The following is a 23,242-nucleotide window of genomic DNA, read 5'->3' as shown; positions in this document are numbered from 1 at the left end:
TGTCCTGCTGATCAATAACCATGCCCGTCTCTATACATATCAGTCTTTGATTTCTCAATGAAAACCATCATATAAGCTTTATAAATCAAAATGTCAGTGCGTCTCAAACTGAATTCATCCATTTCATAATCCATATCTTCAAGACTTGGTATATAACGGTTGTTATCATCGATGATGAAATCATTCATATTTCCTGTACGAGCATTAAAATCTCCTGCTATGATAATGTCACATCCTGGGTAGTCATACAACAACTCCGAGAGAGAACGCTCTAGATAGTCAACTCCTTTCCATGGCCTGGTGTCGGTCAGTACAGAGGAGGTGGCGGGGTGAATATACACAAAGCCAAATATCACATCACGTGCAGAAGAAAACATGGTCCTGTCCAATACAATAAATATAATGTCATTGTATATAGTAAACACATGTTTTATATAACAAATAAGCGAGGAATGAATACACACAGAAACACGCCCTCTATCATTAAACTCCCGGTAACTACAAAATACACGATAAGCTGGAAAGGCATATTCAATGCTTTCTTTCTTACAATTAGTTCAAATTTCAACAAACCCAACAATACTAAAGTTAATACAATATTCTCTGGAATGATCAATGCAAAGTTTATATTTTAAGCCATTCACATTCCAACACATGAGGGAAGCACGCTCCATAATGTCAGCTTCGTTGTCCATTTCAATGTCAATTTCACTGTCAATCAGAGCCGGGCCGCGGTCCTATCTTCGGTCGCGTGGTTGTTTGCTGACATCTGACGTCATTCGAGCAAGTGGACTTGTGGCCGTGTCCTCTGTCCCTTTCAACACAACAAGCTTGTCGTTTTCCAAGTCGTATGTATACACGCGATCGGTAGTAATCAGCTTGTCAAACCGAAGAAACGCTCGTTCTCCTAGCCCTTGCAACACAATACAACAAATAACATAACACACATTGGATGGCTATGCTGTGCACCACCGCGGTTTATTGCGTGAAAGAAGAGTATATATATTTACAAGTATGTACAAGCCTCAACGGAAGCAGGCGACAAGTCTCTCAGAGACACTGACAAACCAATATAACTGGCAACGAGCCCAGCAGACGGCGACAAGCCTCTCAGTCGGCACCAAACATGGCCGACAGCGACAAGCCTCTCAAAATGGCAACAAAAGCCTCTCAAGTGGCGCCAAGCCTCTATCGGCGCCAAACATGGCCAACGGCGACAAGCCTCTCAAAATGGCAACAAACCTCTCAAGTGGCGACAAGCCTCTATCGGCTCCAAGCATAGCCAACGTCGACAAGCCTCTCAAAAGGCGACGAGCCTCTCCTGTAGCAACGAGCCTGCAGACAGCGAGGAGCTGCTCTCATGGCACCGAGCCATACAATGACCTGAAACATTTAGAATAGGTTAAAGTACAATATCAAAACTGTTCAGAAGTATCCATGACGCAATGTATACTTGGTGCACAACAAGCGAGAATGACAATTCAAATATCATACGCCTTATATACTCTCATTAGGCGCCACCTACGACTGAATTACACCCCTTTGTTGTATTCCCCTACGCTAAGAGAAAGTAATTTCTATCTCATTCGTCCCTCAAACGATACAAATATCATTTCTCCTAGCCCTTGCAACACAATACAACAAATAACATAACACATTGGATGGCTATGCTGTGCACCACCGCGAGACTCAAAGAACGGGCAAACTAGAGGCCAAGTGACTGCGACACTCGCAAACGGTTCTCTACAGAATCTTTGACATAACCGTCTTTAGCGCTCTCGCTTTTCCATCTGCCATGCCTCTTAAACATCCTGTCCGGGATGCCACTGTTAGCAGCCGCAGAGGCACCACCTGCACGCAAACTGTGTACTGTACTGTCTAATATCAGAAACGAAAGGAGAAAACGTTTCAATAAACAACTCTCTCAAACGAGAATAAGTCATAGCTCTATTTTCTTTTCTAAGGACAAATCTATCATGGCACTTGGAAATGTTCCTATACAAGTACTCTTGTGATTCTTCGGGGAAACTGCGTTAACGCCAGATACTTCTCCAACCACATGACTGGACACATCTTGGAACTTGTCCTGCTGATCAATAACCATGCCCGTCTCTATACATATCAGTCTTTGATTTCTCAATGAAAACCATCATATAAGCTTTATAAATCAAAATGTCAGTGCGTCTCAAACTGAATTCATCCATTTCATAATCCATATCTTCAAGACTTGGTATATAACGGTTGTTATCATCGATGATGAAATCATTCATATTTCCTGTACGAGCATTAAAATCTCCTGCTATGATAATGTCACATCCTGGGTAGTCATACAACAACTCGAGAGAGAACGCTCTAGATAGTCAACTCCTTTCCATGGCCTGGTGTCGGTCAGTACAGAGGAGGTGGCGGGGTGAATATACACAAAGCCAAATATCACATCACGTGCAGAAGAAAACATGGTCCTGTCCAATACAATAAATATAATGTCATTGTATATAGTAAACACATGTTTTATATAACAAATAAGCGAGGAATGAATACACACAGAAACACGCCCTCTATCATAAACTCCGGTAACTACAAAATACACGATAAGCTGGAAAGGCATATTCAATTCTTTCTTTCTTACAATAAATTCAAATTTCAACAAACCCAACAATACTAAAGTTAATACAATATTCTCTGGAATGATCAATGCAAAGTTTATATTTTTAAGCCATTCACATTCCAACACATGAGGGAAGCACGCTCCATAATGTCAGCTTCGTTGTCCATTTCAATGTCAATTTCACTGTCAATCAGAGCCGGGCCGCGGTCCTATCTTCGGTCGCGTGGTTGTTTGCTGACATCTGACGTCATTCGAGCAAGTGGACTTGTGGCCGTGTCCTCTGTCCCTTTCAACACAAGCTTGTCGTTTTCCAAGTCGTATGTATACACGCGATCGGTAGTAATCAGCTTGTCAAACCGAAGAAACGCTCGTTCTCCTAGCCCTTGCAACACAATACAACAAATAACATAACACACATTGGATGGCTATGCTGTGCACCACCGCGGTTTATTGCGTGAAAGAAGAGTATATATATATTTACAAGTATGTACAAGCCTCAACGGAAGCAGGCGACAAGTCTCTCAGAGACACTGACAAACCAATATAACTGGCAACGAGCCCAGCAGACGGCGACAAGCCTCTCAGTCGGCACCAAACATGGCCGACAGCGACAAGCCTCTCAAAATGGCAACAAGCCTCTCAAGTGGCGCCAAGCCTCTATCGGCGCCTAAACATGGCCAACGGCGACAAGCCTCTCAAAATGGCAACAAACCTCTCAAGTGGCGACAAGCCTCTATCGGCTCCAAGCATAGCCAACGTCGACAAGCCTCTCAAAAGGCGACGAGCCTCTCCTGTAGCAACGAGCCTGCAGACAGCGAGGAGCTGCTCTTATGGCACCGAGCCATACAATGACCTGAAACATTTAGAATAGGTTAAAGTACAATATCAAAACTGTTCAGAAGTATCCATGACGCAATGTATACTTGGTGCACAACAAGCGAGAATGACAATTCAAATATCATACGCCTTATATACTCTCATTAGGCGCCACCTACGACTGAATTACACCCCCTTTGTTGTATTCCCCTACGCTAAGAGAAAGTAATTTCTATCTCATTCGTCCCTCAAACGATACAAATATCATTTCTCCTAGCCCTTGCAACACAATACAACAAATAACATAACACACATTGGATGGCTATGCTGTGCACCACCGCGAGACTCAAAGAACGGGCAAACTAGAGGCCAAGTGATCTGCGACACTCGCAAACGGTTCTCTACAGAATCTTTGACATAACCGCCTTTAGCGCTCTCGCTTTTCCATCTGCCATGCCTCTTAAACATCCTGTCGGGATGCCACTGTTAGCAGCCGCAGAGGCACCACCTGCACGCAAACTGTGTAAGCCGTACTGTCTAATATCAGAAACGAAAGGAGAAAACGTTTCAATAAACAACTCTCTCAAACGAGAATAAGTCATAGCTCTATTTTCTTTTCTAAGGACAAACCTATCATGGCACTTGGAAATGTTCCTATACAAGTACTCTTTGTGATTCTTCGAAACTGCGTTAACGCCAGATACTTCTCCAACCACATGACTGGACACATCTTGGAACTTGTCCTGCTGATCAATAACCATGCCCCCGTCTCTATACATATCAGTCTTTGATTTCTCAATGAAAACCATCATATAAGCTTTATAAATCAAAATGTCAGTGCGTCTCAAACTGAATTCATCCATTTCATAATCCATATCTTCAAGACTTGGTATATAACGGTTGTTATCATCGATGATGAAATCATTCATATTTCCTGTACGAGCATTAAAATCTCCTGCTATGATAATGTCACATCCTGGGTAGTCATACAACAACTCCGAGAGAACGCTCTAGATAGTCAACTCCTTTCCATGGCCTGGTGTCGGTCAGTACAGAGGAGGTGGCGGGTGAATATACACAAAGCCAAATATCACATCGCGTGCAGAAGAAAACATGGTCCTGTCCAATACAATAAATATAATGTCATTGTATATAGTAAACACATGTTTTATATAACAAATAAGCGAGGAATGAATACACACAGAAACACGCCCTCTATCATTAAACTCCCGGTAACTACAAAATACACGATAAGCTGGAAAGGCATATTCAATGCTTTCTTTCTTACAATTAGTTCAAATTTCAACAAACCCAACAATACTAAAGTTAATACAATATTCTCTGGAATGATCAATGCAAAGTTTATATTTTAAGCCATTCACATTCCAACACATGAGGGAAGCACGCCCATAATGTCAGCTTCGTTGTCCATTTCAATGTCAATTTCACTGTCAATCAGAGCCGGGCCGCGGTCCTATCTTCGGGTCGCGTGGTTGTTTGGTTGACATCTGACGTCATTCGAGCAAGTGGACTTGTGGCCGTGTCCTCTGTCCCTTTCAACACAACAAGCTTGTCGTTTTCCAAGTCGTATGTATACACGCGATCGGTAGTAATCAGCTTGTCAAACCGAAGAAACGCTCGTTCTCCTAGCCCTTGCAACACAATACAACAAATAACATAACACACATTGATGGCTATGCTGTGCACCACCGCGGTTTATTGCGTGAAAGAAGAGTATATATATTTACAAGTATGTACAAGCCTCAACGGAAGCAGGCGACAAGTCTCTCAGAGACACTGACAAACCAATATAACTGGCAACGAGCCCAGCAGACGGCGACAAGCCTCTCAGTCGGCACCAAACATGGCCGACAGCGACAAGCCTCTCAAAATGGCAACAAGCCTCTCAAGTGGCGCCAAGCCTCTATCGGCATAAACATGGCCAACGGCGACAAGCCTCTCAAAATGGCAACAAACCTCTCAAGTGGCGACAAGCCTCTATCGGCTCCAAGCATAGCCAACGTCGACAAGCCTCTCAAAAGGCGACGATCCTCTCCTGTAGCAACGAGCCTGCAGACAGCGAGGAGCTGCTCTCATGGCACCGAGCCATACAATGACCTGAAACATTTAGAATAGGTTAAAGTACAATATCAAAACTGTTCAGAAGTATCCATGACGCAATGTATACTTGGTGCACAACAAGCGAGAATGACAATTCAAATATCATACGCCTTATATACTCTCATTAGGCGCCACCTACGACTGAATTACACCCCTTTGTTGTATTCCCCTACGCTAAGAGAAAGTAATTTCTATCTCATTCGTCCCTCAAACGATACAAATATCATTTCTCCTAGCCCCTGCAACACAATACAACAAATAACATAACACACATTGATGGCTATGCTGTGCACCACCGCGAGACTCAAAGAACGGGCAAACTAGAGGCCAAGTGACTGCGACACTCGCAAACGGTTCTCTACAGAATCTTTGACATAACCGTCTTTAGCGCTCTCGCTTTTCCATCTGCCATGCCTCTTAAACATCCTGTCCGGGATGTCACTGTTAGCAGCCGCGAGAGGCACCACCTGCACGCAAACTGTGTAAGCCGCACTGTCTAATATCAGAAACGAAAGGAGAAAACGTTTCAATAAACAACTCTCTCAAACGAGAATAAGTCATAGCTCTATTTTCTTTCTAAGGACAAACCTATCATGGCACTTTGAAATGTTCCTATACAAGTACTCTTTGTGATTCTTCGGGAAACTGCGTAAACGCCAGATACTTCTCCAACCACATGACTGGACACATCTTGGAACTTGTCCTGCTGATCAATAACCATGCCCCGTCTCTATACATATCAGTCTTTGATTTCTCAATGAAAACCATCATATAAGCTTTATAAATCAAAATGTCAGTGCGTCTCAAACTGAGTTCATCCATTTCATAATCCATATCTTCAAGACTTGGTATATAACGGTTGTTATCATCGATGATGAAATCATTCATATTTCCTGTACGAGCATTAAAATCTCCTGCTATGATAATGTCTCATCCTGGGTAGTCATACAACAACTCCGAGAGAGAACGCTCTAGATAGTCAACTCCTTTCCATGGCCTGGTGTCGGTCAGTACAGAGGGAGGTGGCGGGGTGAATATACACAAAGCCAAATATCACATCACGTGCAGAAGAAAACATGGTCCTGTCCAATACAATAAATATAATGTCATTGTATATAGTAAACACATGTTTTATATAACAAATAAGCGAGGAATGAATACACACAGAAACACGCCCTCTATCATTAAACTCCCGGTAACTACAAAATACACGATAAGCTGGAAAGGCATATTCAATGCTTTCTTTCTTACAATTAATTCAAATTTCAACAAACCCAACAATACTAAAGTTAATACAATATTCTCTGGAATGATCAATGCAAAGTTTATATTTTAAGCCATTCACATTCCAACACATGAGGGAAGCACGCTCCATAATGTCAGCTTCGTTGTCCATTTCAATGTCAATTTCACTGTCAATCAGAGTCGGGCCGCGGTCCTATCTTCGGTCGCGTGGTTGTTTGCTGACATCTGACGTCATTCGAGCAAGTGGACTTGTGGCCGTGTCCTCTGTCCCTTTCAACACAACAAGCTTGTCGTTTTCCAAGTCGTATGTATACACGCGATCGGTAGTAATCAGCTTGTCAAACCGAAGAAACGCTCGTTCTCCTAGCCCTTGCAACACAATACAACAAATAACTTAACACACATTGGATGGCTATGCTGTGCACCACCGCGAGACTCAAAGAACGGGCAAACTAGAGGCCAAGTGACTGCGACACTCGCAAACGGTTCTCTACAGAATCTTTGACATAACCGTCTTTAGCGCTCTCGCTTTTCCATCTGCCATGCCTCTTAAACATCCTGTCTGGGATGCCACTGTTAGCAGCCGCAGAGGCACCACCTGCACGCAAACTGTGTAAGCCGTACTGTCTAATATCAGAAACGAAAGGAGAAAACGTTTCAATAAACAACTCTCTCAAACGAGAATAAGTCATAGCTCTATTTTCTTTTCTAAGGACAAATCTATCATGGCACTTGGAAATGTTCCTATACAAGTACTCTTGTGATTCTTCGGGAAACTGCGTAAACGCCAGATACTTCTCCAACCACATGACTGGAAACATCTTGGAACTTGTCCTGCTGATCAATAACCATGCCCCGTCTCTATACATATCAGTCTTTGATTTCTCAATGAAAACCATCATATAAGCTTTATAAATCAAAATGTCAGTGCGTCTCAAACTGAGCAACTCTGCAGATCTCAGGAACCCAGCATAGGCAAGCAAGCAAAGTTCTGGAATTCTACTATCCAACTCTCTGCCTGGGCCTGAAAGGCTATGAATGTCATCAGCGTACGCAATCTCAAAGACATCTGCAAAGAGAATAAGTTAATCAGTATTTCATATTGATTGCCAACATGTCAAAGGTTAAGTCTCTCTCACCAAACATACCCCCTTGAATCCGGCTGGGTACATAAGCTTCCTTGTCTCTGGGTAAATACACGAAATCATGCACCTCAGGTATGAAAGTTCCTTTCGGACACAACAATGGCCAGTAACTGGCAGAGTACCACGCTGGCACAACCAAAGTACCTTTAGCTTTGCAAACCTTCATATGAGCCAGAACTCTACAAACAAGATACACAGGCGGAACAATCCAGTTGTTTGTATCACCCCAGTGCTCAGTGAACGCATCTATTGCAACACATCCTTGATCCCAGAATCTTGAACAGAAAGTTGACACTTTTGCGTTGTAATGAGAAGCAAATCTGTCGACATCATATCTTCCCCACATCTTCTCCAGATTTCTAAAAATATATTGCAAAATTCCCCAATCATCGTGATCAATTGCCGTGCTCAAAAAGTCAGCTTTATCATTAAGTGATCTAGGATCCATTGCATTTCCAAATGCACAGAATGAGATAAACACACGTCGTATATAGATCTGGCAATAGCCTGCAAATCTGGTTTCATGCTACCTTTACACACTATGGATTCAACGTTCGTATTGTCAGTGAACCACTTTACTCGCTGCGAGGCTAACTCCCCAGCCAAGCTTTGAAGAACCACCTTCACCGCCATCAGCTCTCTCCATGTTGAACTCTTATTTGCGTCTTCTGTAGACCAGTGTCCATATATCTCACTCTGGCCAAGCTGAACACAATATCCGCCATACCCACTAGAACTAGCATCACTGTATACTACTTTAGTGACCACACGTTGTTCTACTAGCATACAGTCCTTGTGATTATGCAGATTATTCTTCCAAAACATCAGTTGATCTATACTCTCAGGAGATAGTGAAATCAAATCACTCCAGGAAATAACTTCAAGAGTCTGAATACTCAATGATCTTGTCATCAACTGGCAAACGGAACCCGCTACAATCTTCATGGAAATAATCTGGCCAACAACTGAAGCAACAGATCGAACCGGAACTTTACCTGGATGATCTAACAGATATCGGACAGACGACAGTAACTTGTCCAGCCTCCGTGTAGGAATGGAAAACATCATAACTCTGGTATCAATGACAAGACCCAGCCACTCGACAACTTGACTTGGCTCCCATAACGACTTCTCAACCTTCGGTACAAAACCGGATTTAATCAGGTCACTCTTGATAGCTAGCCCAATGCTTCTTGCACTATTCAAACTATCACCAGACATTATCCCATCATCTAGAAATGTCACACATCTGTACGACTGAGATCGCCAGTACTTTACCAATTGACGTGTAATTTTAGTAAACACGTAAGGCGCAGTTGTCAACCCAAAAGGCATAACTACAAACTTGTAAAATGTTCTGTCCCCACCAACACTCCAAGAAAATCCTAAAAATTCAGTACGAGGTTCGAAAATATGTACGTGGTGATAGGCAGAATGTATGTCAAATTTCACCAACCAGGCATTTTTGTTTATGTACATAAGAGCTGTTCTCCAGTCTTCATACTTCACAGAGCATTTCCAAACATGTCTGTTTAATAATGATAGATCTAAAATCAGTCTCTTCTTGCCAGACGACCGAGTAGCAACAGATAAAGGACTAACGACAGTAGGTTTCTTGTCACAAACAACGACCAAACCCTTCTTGACTAAATCATGAATAGCACTTTCTACAAAGTCACCATTGCACAGCGCTGACCTGTTATTTCGTCTGTCCATTATATGGGGGGATGAATAAAAAGGGATTCTGTAGCCATTATCAATGATGTCAATAACAAAATCACTTGCATTGATAAACTTCCAAAATGAAATATTTTCTTTCAATCTGCCTTTTACCATTATTTCTGCCTGTCCTTGTTCATACTCGTAATAATCTGTCGTTAATCTCAGATTGTCTGATGGAACCTTGAGAGATTGACAAAAAAACTGTGATACTTAACTTTCGTATCAGTAGAACCACTCTGATCAGGCTGAACTCTGTCTGTCCGACGTGGCATGTTTTGCTGACGTAGAGGGGACAATTCCTACGCCAGTGTGAGAAGTCACCGCAGTGAAAGCATGCTCCAGACCTTTGACCTCCCCGGCCACGAAAAAAGCTGGAGTCCTAGTAGACAAAGGATCAGCGGGCGTCGCACTCCCACCGGTCTGCACGGACTGGGTACTGGAGGTAGGTCGTGATATCGGCCTATACGGGTGTCCACGTGAAGATCGCAGATTCTTGGCCTTGATCTTCTTGATAGCCTTTGTTTCTCTGCTCGCGTAATACGCCTGTCATCATCCGAGTTCTCAGCCAACTCACGTGACACGTAGTGACGTACCGTCTCCCAACCACAGCTTCGGAAGAATCAGCTATTCTTATCAACTTATTACGATTCTCTCATCCTGGATACCCTCGCTCTGCACAACTTCTTTAATGTAGTCTAACTTTTCATACTCTAGACCAAATTCAATCTGACGAAAGGCCTCAAGTGTCTCTGTGTTTAAAATTGTATTGATTTTATTACCTTCTCTAGACCATGTAAAGTCTATATCGGCCTTCAATTTCTGGATTTCGTTTGTGGTTTTTGCAAATTCTTCTTTCACACCCTCGAGACTAGCCTCTATTCTAGATTGGATCTTGCGTTCCAAATCCAACTGAGAAGAGTCCATGCGCTTTAAAATGGCGTCGAGTTTGTCGTTAATGGGATTGCCAGATTCAGAAGTATCCATGACGCAATGTATACTTGGTGCACAACAAGCGAGAATGACAATTCAAATATCATACGCCTTATATACTCTCATTAGGCGCCACCTACGACTGAATTACACCCCTTTGTTGTATTCCCCTACGCTAAGAGAAAGTAATTTCTATCTCATTCGTCCCTCAAACGATAAAAATATCATTTCATCCTTGTCCCTGGCATCCATCATCGCTGGCTTCAGTTTTCTTCTTTTTTTCTCGGACAGTCTTAGAGAAGTCTTCACTGATCCACATAACTGTGCCCTTTAGCTTCTTAGCTGATATGAATATGTTTCGCCGATCATGATCGTCAGGTATCCGAGCAACTATGGCTTTCCCGTTGATTATTCTGTGAGCACGGTTGATTGAGCACTCATATTCACAATTGATGAGTTAATAGTGTCTAACTTACTGTGCACGTCCTTGTTGGATGTCACCATTTCGTCGAACCTGTGTGTGAGATCCAGGATGGCTTGATAAACTAGGTCAGACCGAGATTGTTCAGACTCATTTCCCAATGACAAATACGTCTGTTTGGTGGCACCTCCACTTCTTGTCTCTCTTCTGTCGTCCACCCGTCGATCTGTTGGACCTGGGTTAGGCTCCACACCCGCACTCAATATAAAAGCAAGTATAAGGTTCAACACTGTGATCCGGGTGGCTATACTCGCCATAGCTTGTTTAAGTGGTATGCGAGCCGACACTGCTCGTCGACACATCTTCGACAATATCCACCACTGGGTGTGTGCAAAACATCCAATTTTAGCACGAAACTGTTGTGGAGTAATTTCCCTTTTCAATTTTAACAGTGTTGGATTTGATGCACTATTCACTCTGCATATATATGTGGTCAGTCCTTTGACAGATTTTCACCCGTCTACCTGTTGTCGGCCATATTGTGACTCGTCAGTCCCCATGGTTCCTAGTATGGTGATCTACCTTCAGTTGTTGGCGATCTATAGCCGGTCTTTTAAACTGTATTCTCTTCTTTAATTGGAATGTTTTAGCTTTGCTCGCTAGTTTTCTATTCATAGCTGCGATTCTCTAGTGTTTTGAACTGTCCATCGTTGACAGGTTTTAATCATCAAAGTATTTTCACTATGTATTGTATAAATTGTTTTCGTCACGATATGGCTGAGATATTGCCGCAGTGACGTTAAATATTAACTTACTCACTCACACTCAGCAAAATTGAAAACTTGACACTGATAAATTTCGACTTTTTGGCTGGTAAAGTGCCCACTTTATATTTGCGGATAACGATTCACCCCTTCTGAAAATAGCAATATTTATTTTTCGTAATTAAGTTCCATTCTTTTGTCCCAAAATATTAAGTTGGTTTTGTAATCCCACAATGGGTCAAAATGCTCTCCCACGCCTCTTTTAGCATTTATTCCACCAATATCACAGCGGGGACAATTCCAAAATGGGCTTCATTCAATGTACCGATGTGGGCAATCATCCCTCCTTCTTACCTGGAAGCTTCAATCTAAGATATCGCAGGTGAAACATGAACGCAGAAGCTAAAAGGATTGTTCTTTGCACAAGAACAATAAGGCCCGACCTATGCTGCTACTGTTTCTGCATCTCATGTTCCATGTAATTCAGTAGGTTGTCATACAGACTACACTTTGGCAATGACCTCTTGTCCTACACTGCTATTTGAAATCAAGGCAATGCCACCCCAAACGACCTCCAAACCAAATCACAATCAAAAACAGTCATTCAATGCAAGACACTTCTGAAAAGGATAAATTCTTCCCAACAATCTTAATCAGAAACCAATGTGAAACAACCTGTGGGAAACAAATCCAACAGGAGCAGTGAAACGTACAAAAGGAATCAGAGTAACAGAGACCAAAAAGGGGCGAACAACCAGGTCAAATTGTTTAACAAGTTTCGATGTCTTGATGACATGGATGTGTCCACCATCAAGGTATAAAGCTTTGTTATGGATCCTTTAGTACACCTGTTGATAAGCCTCTACGCCGAGGCCGATGAGCCATCTCTTAAAAACCGCCATATAAAATTATCTTTACAGCATGTCATAAAACTATATTCAAAATAGTCAAACCATTCTAAATGACAGACAGTTTCAAGTCCGAGTGGGTTCAACCCTGTCTGATCATTACAATCAGGATCAGGGTGTATCACAAGGCAGTAGTTTGTCTGTCACTTTATTTAGCACCAAGATCAACAGTTTATCCAAGGTTTTAAAAGGTACAATTGATGGATCACCTTTTGTGGATGAGTTTAACATTTCTTGTCGTGATAAAAATATGCATACTATTCAACAGCAACTGCAGTTGTGTTTAAACAAAATAAATAAATGGTGTCTTGAAAACGGCTTTCAATTTTCTAAGTCAAAAACAAATTGTATACCACTAGGGTATGTTATGTCCATTGTTCTGGCAGGTTGATTTTCTGTGTATCAACCTTCTATCTGCACGTGCAGAGGTTGATATGTGGATAACAACCTTGGCGGTGTAGGAAACAAGCAATGTACGAGTCCATTCGGCGCCCACGTGGTATAAGTAGGTTAGCACACACACACACACACACACACACAATATGGATTCAACGTTCTCGCCTGACGTATACACTTCTGTAGAAAATATCAGCCGCATAAGGACCCAGAGCTATTTTTTAAAGTCGTTAAGGAAGCCAAGTTCTTAGGTCTAATATTTGACTCCCATTTAACTATTCTTCCACTCATTAAATCCTTGAAAATAAATGCCTGAAGGCACTCGACTTATTGGAAGTTGTTTCTTATTCAAAGTGGGGAGGAGATCAAGCTACCCTTCTTAACCTACATCGATCATTGGTCCGATCGAAACTTGATTATGGCTCCATCGTTTATGGCTGTAAAAGCTACCTACAACTGTTAGATTCTGTCCACCACCAAGGTCTAAGACTTTGTCTTGGGTCCTTCTGAACTTCTCCTGTTGACAGTCTTTACTTCGAGGCCGATGAGCCATCTCTTTCACAACACCTTATAAAATTATCTTTACATTAACATTTTACTTGTGCTGTGTCACGTGATTTCCACTGCCGTGTGTTGCACCCGTGAAGAGCCACCTCCTCGTGGTGGGTGCTGGGTAACGCTAAGCGCTCTTCAACCCCCCGTTGTGGACCCGGGGGTATATTTGGTCCACCAACCCGTTCTGCATATTTCCAATTTCTTGTTTTGGGCGAACCAACCAAACATTTACTTTGGTAAACTAACGCAGCTTTTCGCGTCATATTTGCTGAAGTATAACATCCCTGTATCAAACAGATCTAAACGTAGACATGTAGAAACTGATGAAACTGGTCAAAATGTAAATGTCTGTCTTGTACTTGATTCATGGGCTCGATTTGTTGTTAGCGAGGCAGCAGATAAACAACCAATTAAACTTAATCCATTCGCTATTTCAAAAGCTGTTTCAGGAATTTGTGGGGAAGTGAAGAACGTGACACGTCTTCGAAGTGGATCACTGCTTATTGAGTGTTCAAGGAGACTACAATCTGTTAACTTGTTATCACTGAAAACATTTGCGAACATTGAGGTTGTTGTGTCTATGCACAAAACCTTGAATTCTTGCCGTGGCATTGTTCGCGACAGAGCACGTTGCCTGTCCGACATGTCTGAGGAGGAAATCGCAACTGAACTGAAAAACCAAGGTGTGACCACAGTCAAACGTTTCACAATGAAAACACAAGATGGTGACATAGTTCCGTCTAGTACGTATCTGTTCACCTTTTCATTGTCGGTCCTGCCGAAATCAATAAAAGCTGTTTATGTCAACATCGGAGTGGAGGTGTATGTCCCCAATCCGCTCCGATGTTTTAAATGTCAGAAATTTGGACATGGCGCCAAATCTAGCAATAGATCTGCTGTGTGTCACCTCTGTGGAGAGGGACACGAGAACACTGCACACTGTGTTTCAGCTGAGCAGTCAAGCTGTAAAGGTCAACATGTAGCTTCCTCAAGGTTATGTCCTGTGTGGCAAAACCAGTCAAAAATACTCAAGTTAAAACATGATAAAAACATTTCGTTTCAGGAAGCAAAGAAAATTGCAGAAAATTAGATTCAAATAATGCCTCTAAATATATCATATTCTGCAGTTGTTGCCCATACTGCTTCTCCTTGCACATCTGTTTCTGTTCAGACTAATTTGGCATGGATCAATTCAAATCAGCCTATCAGGTTAACTTCTATCAGTGATTCCGACTCGTCTTCAACTCAAACTGTGAATCATTCTCAAATTGATGACGATGTACCTGATGCCCCAAGTATATCAGTCATAGCTGAACCAGTTGTACAACCTTTGACCAGAAATGAAAAAAAAATAGAAAACAGGCAAACAAAAAACCTTCATCTTCAGAGATAGTCGTCCATAACTCCTTTGAAGCTCTTGATATGGATATAACCCCTCCGTCACAGAGCGGTAGGAATCCGCCCTCACGACGAGAACGTTCACCGATTGAGCCACCATGACTCAATCGTCCAACATAATCCAATGGAATTGTAGAGGATTTAGGAATAACTTTAACGATTTACAGTTTTTAACACAGGATTTTACACCATCAGCAATGTGTTTACAAGAAACATATCTTCGAGACACAGACAAATGTGATATCAGAAAATACAATTTGTATAATCACGTTTCCCCTCCAGGTGCAAAAGTCACTGAAGGTTCCTCTATCTTGGTAAGACAGGATGTCATACATAGTGTTGTTCCACTTACTACCAACCTTCAGGCTGTTGCAGTTCGGCTAACATTTCACATTGCCTTAACACTCTGCTCTTTGTATATCCCACCCTCTTCGACTTTACAGCAGGCAGATCTACAAGCTTTATATGATCAGCTCCCCAAACCCTGTGTCATCATGGGTAATTTAAACGGGCATAACCCTCTATGGGGAAGTACGAATATATATAATAAAGGTAAAGTTATTGAAGATTTTGTTTCTGATAATAGTTTGTGTATTTGTAAAGATGATTCAAGCACCTATTTACATCCTGCTACAGGAACGTATTCCACTCTTGATCTGTCCCTCGCTGATTCAACTGTCTACAACGAATTTGAATGGTCCGGTCATGATGACCTTTGTGGGAGTGATCACTTACCAACTGTCTTAAAAACTATAAAACCGGATGATGAACCATCTTTATCACGATGGAATTTTACGAAGGCAAATTGGTCTTTGTATGAAACATTGTGTATGGATTAATTAATACCGGACAATTTTTAAAATGTACCAGATCCTATAGAGCTGTTTTCAGCTCTGTTGAATGAAATTGCTGACCAGTCAATTCCTAAATCCTCTGCAGCTCCTCATATTCGTAATCCATGGTTTAACAATGAATGTAAACAAGCAAGGAAGTGTAGGAAGAAAGCAGAAAAGTACTTCCGCAGACATCCTACAGTTCATAACTTAAATAATGTTAAAATTACAAATGCCAAGGCACGACGTGCTTATAAACAAAACAAGCGCCAGTCTTGGAGGAAATATGTCTCCAACATTAATTCCGCACACCCATGTCTAAGGTGTGGAATATGATTCAGAGAATAAAAGGAAAAGGTTGTAAATCTTCTGTTCATCATCTTAAAGATGGTGACATGTTGATAACTGGTAAGTGTGATATTGCCAATAAACTTGATGAGACTCTTTCCAGAAATTCTTCATCATCAAATTATCTCCCTGAATTTCAGAACTATAAAATTCGACAAGAAAAGCAAAAACTTAATTTTGATTCTAATAACGGTGAGATTATAATGAAGTTTTTTCATTACATGAGCTACATACTTCTCTCGAGCAAGCTCATGATACTACAGCGGGTGATGACAACCTTCATTACCAGTTACTGAAGCATCTGCCTCAATCATGTCTGATGACACTTTTAGAAATATTTGACCATATTTGAATTTCAGGGAATTTTCCTCCTTCATGGCACAATGACATTGTTATCCCCATACCAAAGCCTGGCCGGGATCACACAGACCCCTCAAATTATCGCCCTATAACGTTAACCAGTTGCGTTTGTAAAACCATGGAACGCATTATGAACAATAGATTAGTTTGGTATTTCGAAACCAACAATCTAATTTCAGATATTCTGTGTGGTTTCCGGAAAAACCGAAGTACTATTGATCATTTAGTACGATTAGAATCCTATGTTAAGAATGCTATTGTATATATACAACACGTAGTATCAATTTTTTCGATCTTGAGAAAGCATATGATACTACTTGGAAGTATGGCATTTTGAAGGATTTACATGATTTCGGTTTGAGAGGTCGTTTACCTCGTTTTATCTCACATTTTTTAACAAACAGGCAATTTCAAGTCCGAGTGGGTTCACCCTGTCTGACCATTACAATCAGGATCAGAGTGTCCCACAAGGCAGTATTTTGTCTGTAACATTATTTAGTATTAAAATAAACAACCTGTCAATGGTTTTAAGTGATTCAGGTGATGGATCACTTTTCGTGGATGATTTTAATGTTTCTTGTCTTGGTAAAAATATGCATACAATAGAGAGGCAACTACAACTCCAAAACAAATTGTATACATTTTTGTAGAAAATATAAACCGCATGAAGACCCAGAACTATGTTTCAATGGCACACCCATCAAGGTTGTAAAAGGGCCAAGTTCTTGGGACTTATTTTTTACTCTCATCTAACCACATATTAAACATTTAAAAACTAAATGCCTGAAGGCACTCGACTTGTTGAAAGTTGTGTCAAATTCAAAGTTGGGAGGGGATCAAGCTACCCTCTTACATCTATATTGATCATTGGTCCGTTCCAAACTTGATTATGGATCCATCGTGTATGGTGGAGCCTGTAAAAGCAACCTTAAAATTCTTGATTCCGCCCACCATCAAGGTCTAAGACTTTGTCGTGGATCCTTTAGAACTTCTCCAGTTGTTAGTCTCTACGTTTAGGCAGATGAGCCATCTCTTGCACAACGCGGTATAAAACTACATGTATCTTTACAATATATTACAAAACTGTACTCTAACAAATCTAACCCTGCATATAACTGTGTCTTCACTCCCCTCTATGAGGATTTATACAACAAGAAATCTTCCCTTGTTCCGCCTCTTGGGCTCAGAATTAAACCATTCATTTCTGCTGCCGGCATTGTTCTTGAAAATATATCTCTTTCCCGTCTTCTTTCTTCTCCTCCTTGGCAACTGGTGAGGCCTGAAGTTGACCTAACTCTGACAAAGTTTAAGAAATCTGAAACTAATGAATTACAATATGAACAAGAATATAATCGATGAACATAGAGATTTTTCTGGGTTACATCTTCTTTATTCTCGAGTACAACGCTCAGGGCTTGTTCTGGCCCCATCACTGTTCAGTTTACCTGATGATGGGGCCAGAACAAGTCCCTGAAACGTTGCACTGTTCAGTTTACCTGATGATGGGGCCAGAACAAGCCCTGAAACGTTGTACTCGAGAATAAAAAGAAGATGTAACCCAGAAAAATCTCTATGTTCATCAAATATCATCTTCTAAAATGCCAATCAAGCATCTAAGAATATAATCAATTAAAAGCTAAATATGATACATACAAATCTTTATTTACAGATTAGTCCAAGGATGGTGGTGCGGTGGCATGTGCCACAGTCATTGGATCCAGAACAATATCTTCTAGAATACCGGATAACAGCACTATTTTTACAGCAGAAGCAAACGCCATATTAACGGCTCTTAAATATATTGAAAGACACACTAAACATAAACAATACATAATATTTTCCGATTCTCTTTCGTGCCTTCAGGCTATTAAAAATCTTTCTTGCAAACATCCACTTTTAATCGAAATTATTGAATTGTATAATGATCTTGCTACTGGCCAATGCGACATCGTCTTTGTTGGTTACCCAGTGATGAGAGGACCACGGTCAAGCATGTCCTGCTTGACTGTGTTGCATTCTCCATCATAAGGGATAAATATTTCAATATCAAAACAGTTAAGGACCTTTTTAATAAAGTTAATTATCATTTAATCATTGATTTTTTAAAAGAGACAGACTTGTTAAATGAATTTTGATATATGTTTTGTAAATAGATAAGGTTTTATAATTAGTAGTTCAGATTTTCAACTTAGATTGTTAGTGGCTGTATCCTCAAAGGGGGTTGAAGTAGCGTAAACTTATTGTCCTCCTAAGAGGGTACGTAAGTCCCAAAACTTTCAAAGTAAAATATAAATTATCACATTATAAGCGTAGTATTTGTGTTATTTTAACTGTTGGCTACATTTTCCTAAAATCGCCAGGGGCTGAAGGGGCGGTGTAAATCCAGCTAGGATCCATGCAGGTAGCAAAAGTAACGTAAGTCCCCATGGTTCCTAGTATGGTGATCTACCTTCAGTTGTTGGCGATCTATGGCCAGTGTTTTATACTGTATTGTCTTCTTTAATTGGAATTTTTTAGCTTTTCTCGCTAATTTTATATTCATATCTGTGATTCTCTAGTATTTTTACTGTCCATCGTCGGCAGGTTTTAATCTGGATTGTCTGGATTGTTCTCGTCACGATATGGCTGAGATATTGCCGATGTGACGTTAAATATTAACTCACTCACTCACTCCACTGCCGTGTGACGAGGGGCAAGGGATTTATCCTATCGCTTAGAAATTTATATCCCTCTTTAGTTGTATGCATAGTATTAAAACGTGTCAACCAATCAGATTTGACATGGAAGCAAGATAATTAATGATGTTTTGTTCTTGGCATCATCGTTCATAATCCGATGTAATAAAGTTCAGAATCTTTCAAAAAACAAAGTTCTAAGTTTTATCGGTGGACCAAGTCAAGTCAAGTCAAGTCAAGTTTATTGTATTCAAGGCCTCCGGCCCATATACAAGGAATTACATACATATACATAACAATAATACATAATACAATGACAATTATGAAATTACTTGGATAACCTATCATTTCTCAAGACAACAGCATGCTTTACAAATAGAGAAGGTTACGGATAACAGTTTCATTTCTGGAAGTGAGAACCGAGGCAAAGGCTATTGTTGGGTATTTTGATAGATAATTACTTGACCAAGTAATTACAAAATTCGTGACAGTTGGGGACGTCTGAGGAAAGGTTGTTCCGTGTGTTTAGCAGAAAATACTCTAAAAGGCTCAATATACATATTTTATGCACTAACAGTGCTTCAGGTTGTCATGTAACCATATTGTGGTATACTTTCCTTTTTCTGTTTCAGATTTCCACATTGTGTCCATTCACTGACGTTGTAACAGGATGTTGACTGAGATTATACTGGGGACAGCCTTTGTGCTGTTTATCGCCTATATTTATCAGTGGAAACGGAAGTATAGCAAGATGCCTCCAGGTCCAAAACCACTGCCAGTTCTGGGCAATTTCTTAGAAATAAAGGAAGCTACAATGATACACGATCTGACTCGATTGGGTTCCCAATACGACGGCATATTTACGGTCTATTTCCTAATGACGCCGGCACTTATTCTGGACCAGTTCCACATCATAAGGGACCTCTTTCTATCTCCTGCATATGCTGACATCTTCAGTGGACGGGTTAGCACCTATTTTAGCAAGCATTTACTGCCGCATGATATGATTTTCCAGACGGCCAGTGACGCACAGCGATACCTTAGAAAACTGACCTTTCGAGGAATAAAACAATATGGAACTGCACTGAAAAATGTTGAGCATCTTGCCCATGCAGAAATACAAGAAATGATCAACAGGTGCAGAGAACGAAATGGAGTCTCTTTTGACCCGTGGAATGATCTGAATCAATATGTCAGCAACATGATCTTGCTTTTGGTAAGTTGTTGACATAATCTGAAGAATAGCCATTGGATTCGCTACGAAATTTTTACACAAATACCTAAAGCATTCAACTAGAATATGCATATTTCTTTTCAGGTTTCTGGACAAAGATTTCAGCCAGGGCATAAGGCACTGGAGATTTGTCAGACCGCTGCCGCTGATTTTGAGTACCTCTTCAACTACAAAAACCAGATTCTTATGGACAATGTGCCGTTTAGTACGAAGTTGATGCCAAACCTGAGACGAGCTTGTCAAAACATGAAGGGCGGATACAACTATTTTACGGAGATAATTGAAAAAACTTCACAGGTGAGTTACACAAACCGATTCCATAATTGTTCAATAAATATCAAGTGGAAGGCGCCTGAATGAATCTATGGACCCATATAAAATATGGGATGGATGATACAACAGAAATTCATCTAATATTGTAGTATATAGGGGATCGCATGCAGCGATTTTCATAATTTCAAAATGCTGAGTTTTGTTTGGTAGGAATCCAAAGGTACAATGCCCGACTGTCTCTACACATTGCTATTGAAAGAACGTGAGGAGGGAAGGATATCAAAGGAAAATGTAAAAGGAGTTCTGATGGATGCCCTTCTCGGAGGTAATACTGGACAACTATTTCCAAAATTCTACGTGTGCTATTTCCCCTAATGAAAAGCAGATGATAATTCTCTTGGCATTAAGATATTCACAGGCCCCAGGTCCAAACTACTATTTCTGTTATGTGGATAGGTATTTTCACAACAAAACCAACCATGTACACTGCCCTAGCTGCAATGGTAAACTTCTCTGAGGTCCAAAAGAAGATCCAGCAGGAGATCCAGAGGGTGGTGGGGAAAGACCGACTTCCGGGTTTGGAGGACCGAAACAAAATGCCCTACACTAGGGCTGTGGAACTAGAATCACATCGTTACTACACTCCTGCCAGTTTGCCAGGTCCAAGGAACACTACACAAGACTGCACTTATAATGGTTACAGAATCCCAAAGGGCACACTGGTAGGTTTCTATAAAGAGGATTGGTCGGTTGGTTGGCTGTAGTTGTCTAACGCCGCACTCAGCAATATTCCAGTTATATAGATCTATATAGCGGCGGTCTGTAAATGATCGAGTCTAGACCAGACAAACCAGTGATCAACAGCATAATCAACAATTATGAAATTTGGATGACATGTGTCAACCAAGTCAGTGGCCACCCGATCCCGTTAGTCGCCTCTTGCGACAGGCATGGGTTACTGAAGACCAATTCTAACTTGTGTCTTCACGGGTACTGTAATGATGAAAGGACACATATCGCAAAGTACTTTCCTGAATGACTACATTTGTCCAATTACATATTACCGCCTAATCTTCCAAAATCATTACATCACGCAATGAAAAACAGTTTCAGTTACTGCCCGTTGTTCGTGCGAGATTTTCCCCCGCCATGATATTGCTTGAATATTGCTTGAGATTGATAAAGGTGATGAGATTACCCTAGAGTATTGCAGTACAAGTTTATTCTTTGATATTAGGGCACATTACATTGCAAACCAAACTGATCTGAATCTCTCTTTATGAAGGTTATTTACAACGTGTGGCGTGTACACCACGACGAATCATTTTGGGAGAATCCCTTCACGTTTGACCCAACCAGATTCTTGGATGAACATGGCGAACTGCTTCCACCGGAGGATGAGAAGCGTCAGAGGTAAACATGCATACGACAAGAAATAGTTTGATTTCAGTTAAATCATACAGGTGGGGGAATGAAAGCTTAGACAGACTGGTCTTGCCAAACATTTGCCAAACTGATGAAAAGGCTGATTTTCAAGCAAAGATCGTTAAAACCAAAATCATATACGGAGATGTATTTAAATGAACGAAAATGATTTTAAGTGTTTCATTGCAGATTGCTGACGTTTGGTATCGGAAAGCGTTCTTGTATTGGTGAGAAGCTGGCCCGAGTCAGGATATTTCTTGGACTGACGTCGATCCTGCAAAACTTCGATCTGACTCATGATCCATCTGAGCCTTTCCCTTCATCCGACCCCCGCACATACGAAACTAAATTTCTCTTACAACCACCTCCATACAAGTTGCAGTTCAAACCGAGACATTGAGAGCCGCAATGTCCGACACACATAAGCTTTGAGATTTGTCGTAAGTGGTAGACAAGTGTTCTGTCGTGTAGCCACCCATTGTCCTAGATGATTAAGCAGCGTAGCTGTATACCTTTATCAAAATACAAAGCGCGAATTGTAACACATCTTAACCTAAACCTGTAATCACTGATATTGATAAGAAAATAATAATAACCGTCCACTTTTATAGCGCTATTCCATTATGTGCTATTATTATTAACCCGGATAGTCCAAGCTGCCTGTGAGCCGCTGGAAGGTTGGTAGTCACATGGCTTATCCCACCGGGTTCCCATTTTCTGTTGGGTGAACAGAGGCATTGTTGAACAAACTCACTTGCCTAAGGTGAGACCACATGCATCACTTTGTTGTTGGGCAGGACTGACGTACTAGAAACCCTCAGGAGTCAAGCTACCAAACACGGTCACCCATCCAAAGACTCTCCGCGCTCAACGTTGCGTAACATCAACTGATTGTGACCTGTGAACTATGGACAGGAATCTAGTAAATCACAGCTCTACTCTAAGCAGAGTGAGTGAGTGAGTGTGTGTGAGTATGGTTTTAAAGCCGCTTTAAGCAATTTTCCAGCAATATCACGGCGGGGGACACCAGAAATGGGCTTCACACATTGTACTCCTGTAGGGACC

General features: G+C 41.1%; 1 protein-coding gene across 1 annotated transcript; it reads left to right on the top strand.

The window, feature by feature from the left end:
• Positions 1-20,122: 20,122 nt before the first annotated feature.
• Positions 20,123-22,965, top strand: LOC124266966 (vitamin D 25-hydroxylase-like). The gene is made up of 6 exons (XM_046701819.1): positions 20,123-20,209; positions 20,564-20,776; positions 20,963-21,077; positions 21,209-21,474; positions 22,038-22,165; positions 22,367-22,965. The coding sequence occupies exons 1-6, from the start codon at positions 20,123-20,125 to the stop codon at positions 22,575-22,577; spliced, it is 1,020 nt and encodes a 339-aa protein (XP_046557775.1). The 3' UTR covers positions 22,578-22,965.
• The last annotated feature ends 277 nt before the right edge of the window (positions 22,966-23,242 follow it).

This window comes from Haliotis rubra, unplaced genomic scaffold, assembly GCF_003918875.1.
Source record: "Haliotis rubra isolate DU_JTF1 unplaced genomic scaffold, ASM391887v1 Scf129, whole genome shotgun sequence".
Classification (NCBI taxonomy): Eukaryota; Metazoa; Mollusca; class Gastropoda; order Lepetellida; family Haliotidae; genus Haliotis; species Haliotis rubra.
This window is presented reverse-complemented; position numbering and strand designations above follow the sequence as displayed.

What these genes read in the sequence shown, in the direction of transcription:
- LOC124266966 (XM_046701819.1), top strand. Translation starts at nt 20,123, where the DNA reads ATGACGCCGGCACTTATTCTGGACCAGTTCCACATCATAAGGGACCTC. An exon ending in TAATTGAAAAAACTTCACAG is followed by an intron (nt 20,777 to 20,962) that starts GTGAGTTACACA and finishes TTTGTTTGGTAG; the next exon opens with GAATCCAAAGGTACAATGCC. An exon ending in GATGGATGCCCTTCTCGGAG is followed by an intron (nt 21,078 to 21,208) that starts GTAATACTGGAC and finishes TTATGTGGATAG; the next exon opens with GTATTTTCACAACAAAACCA.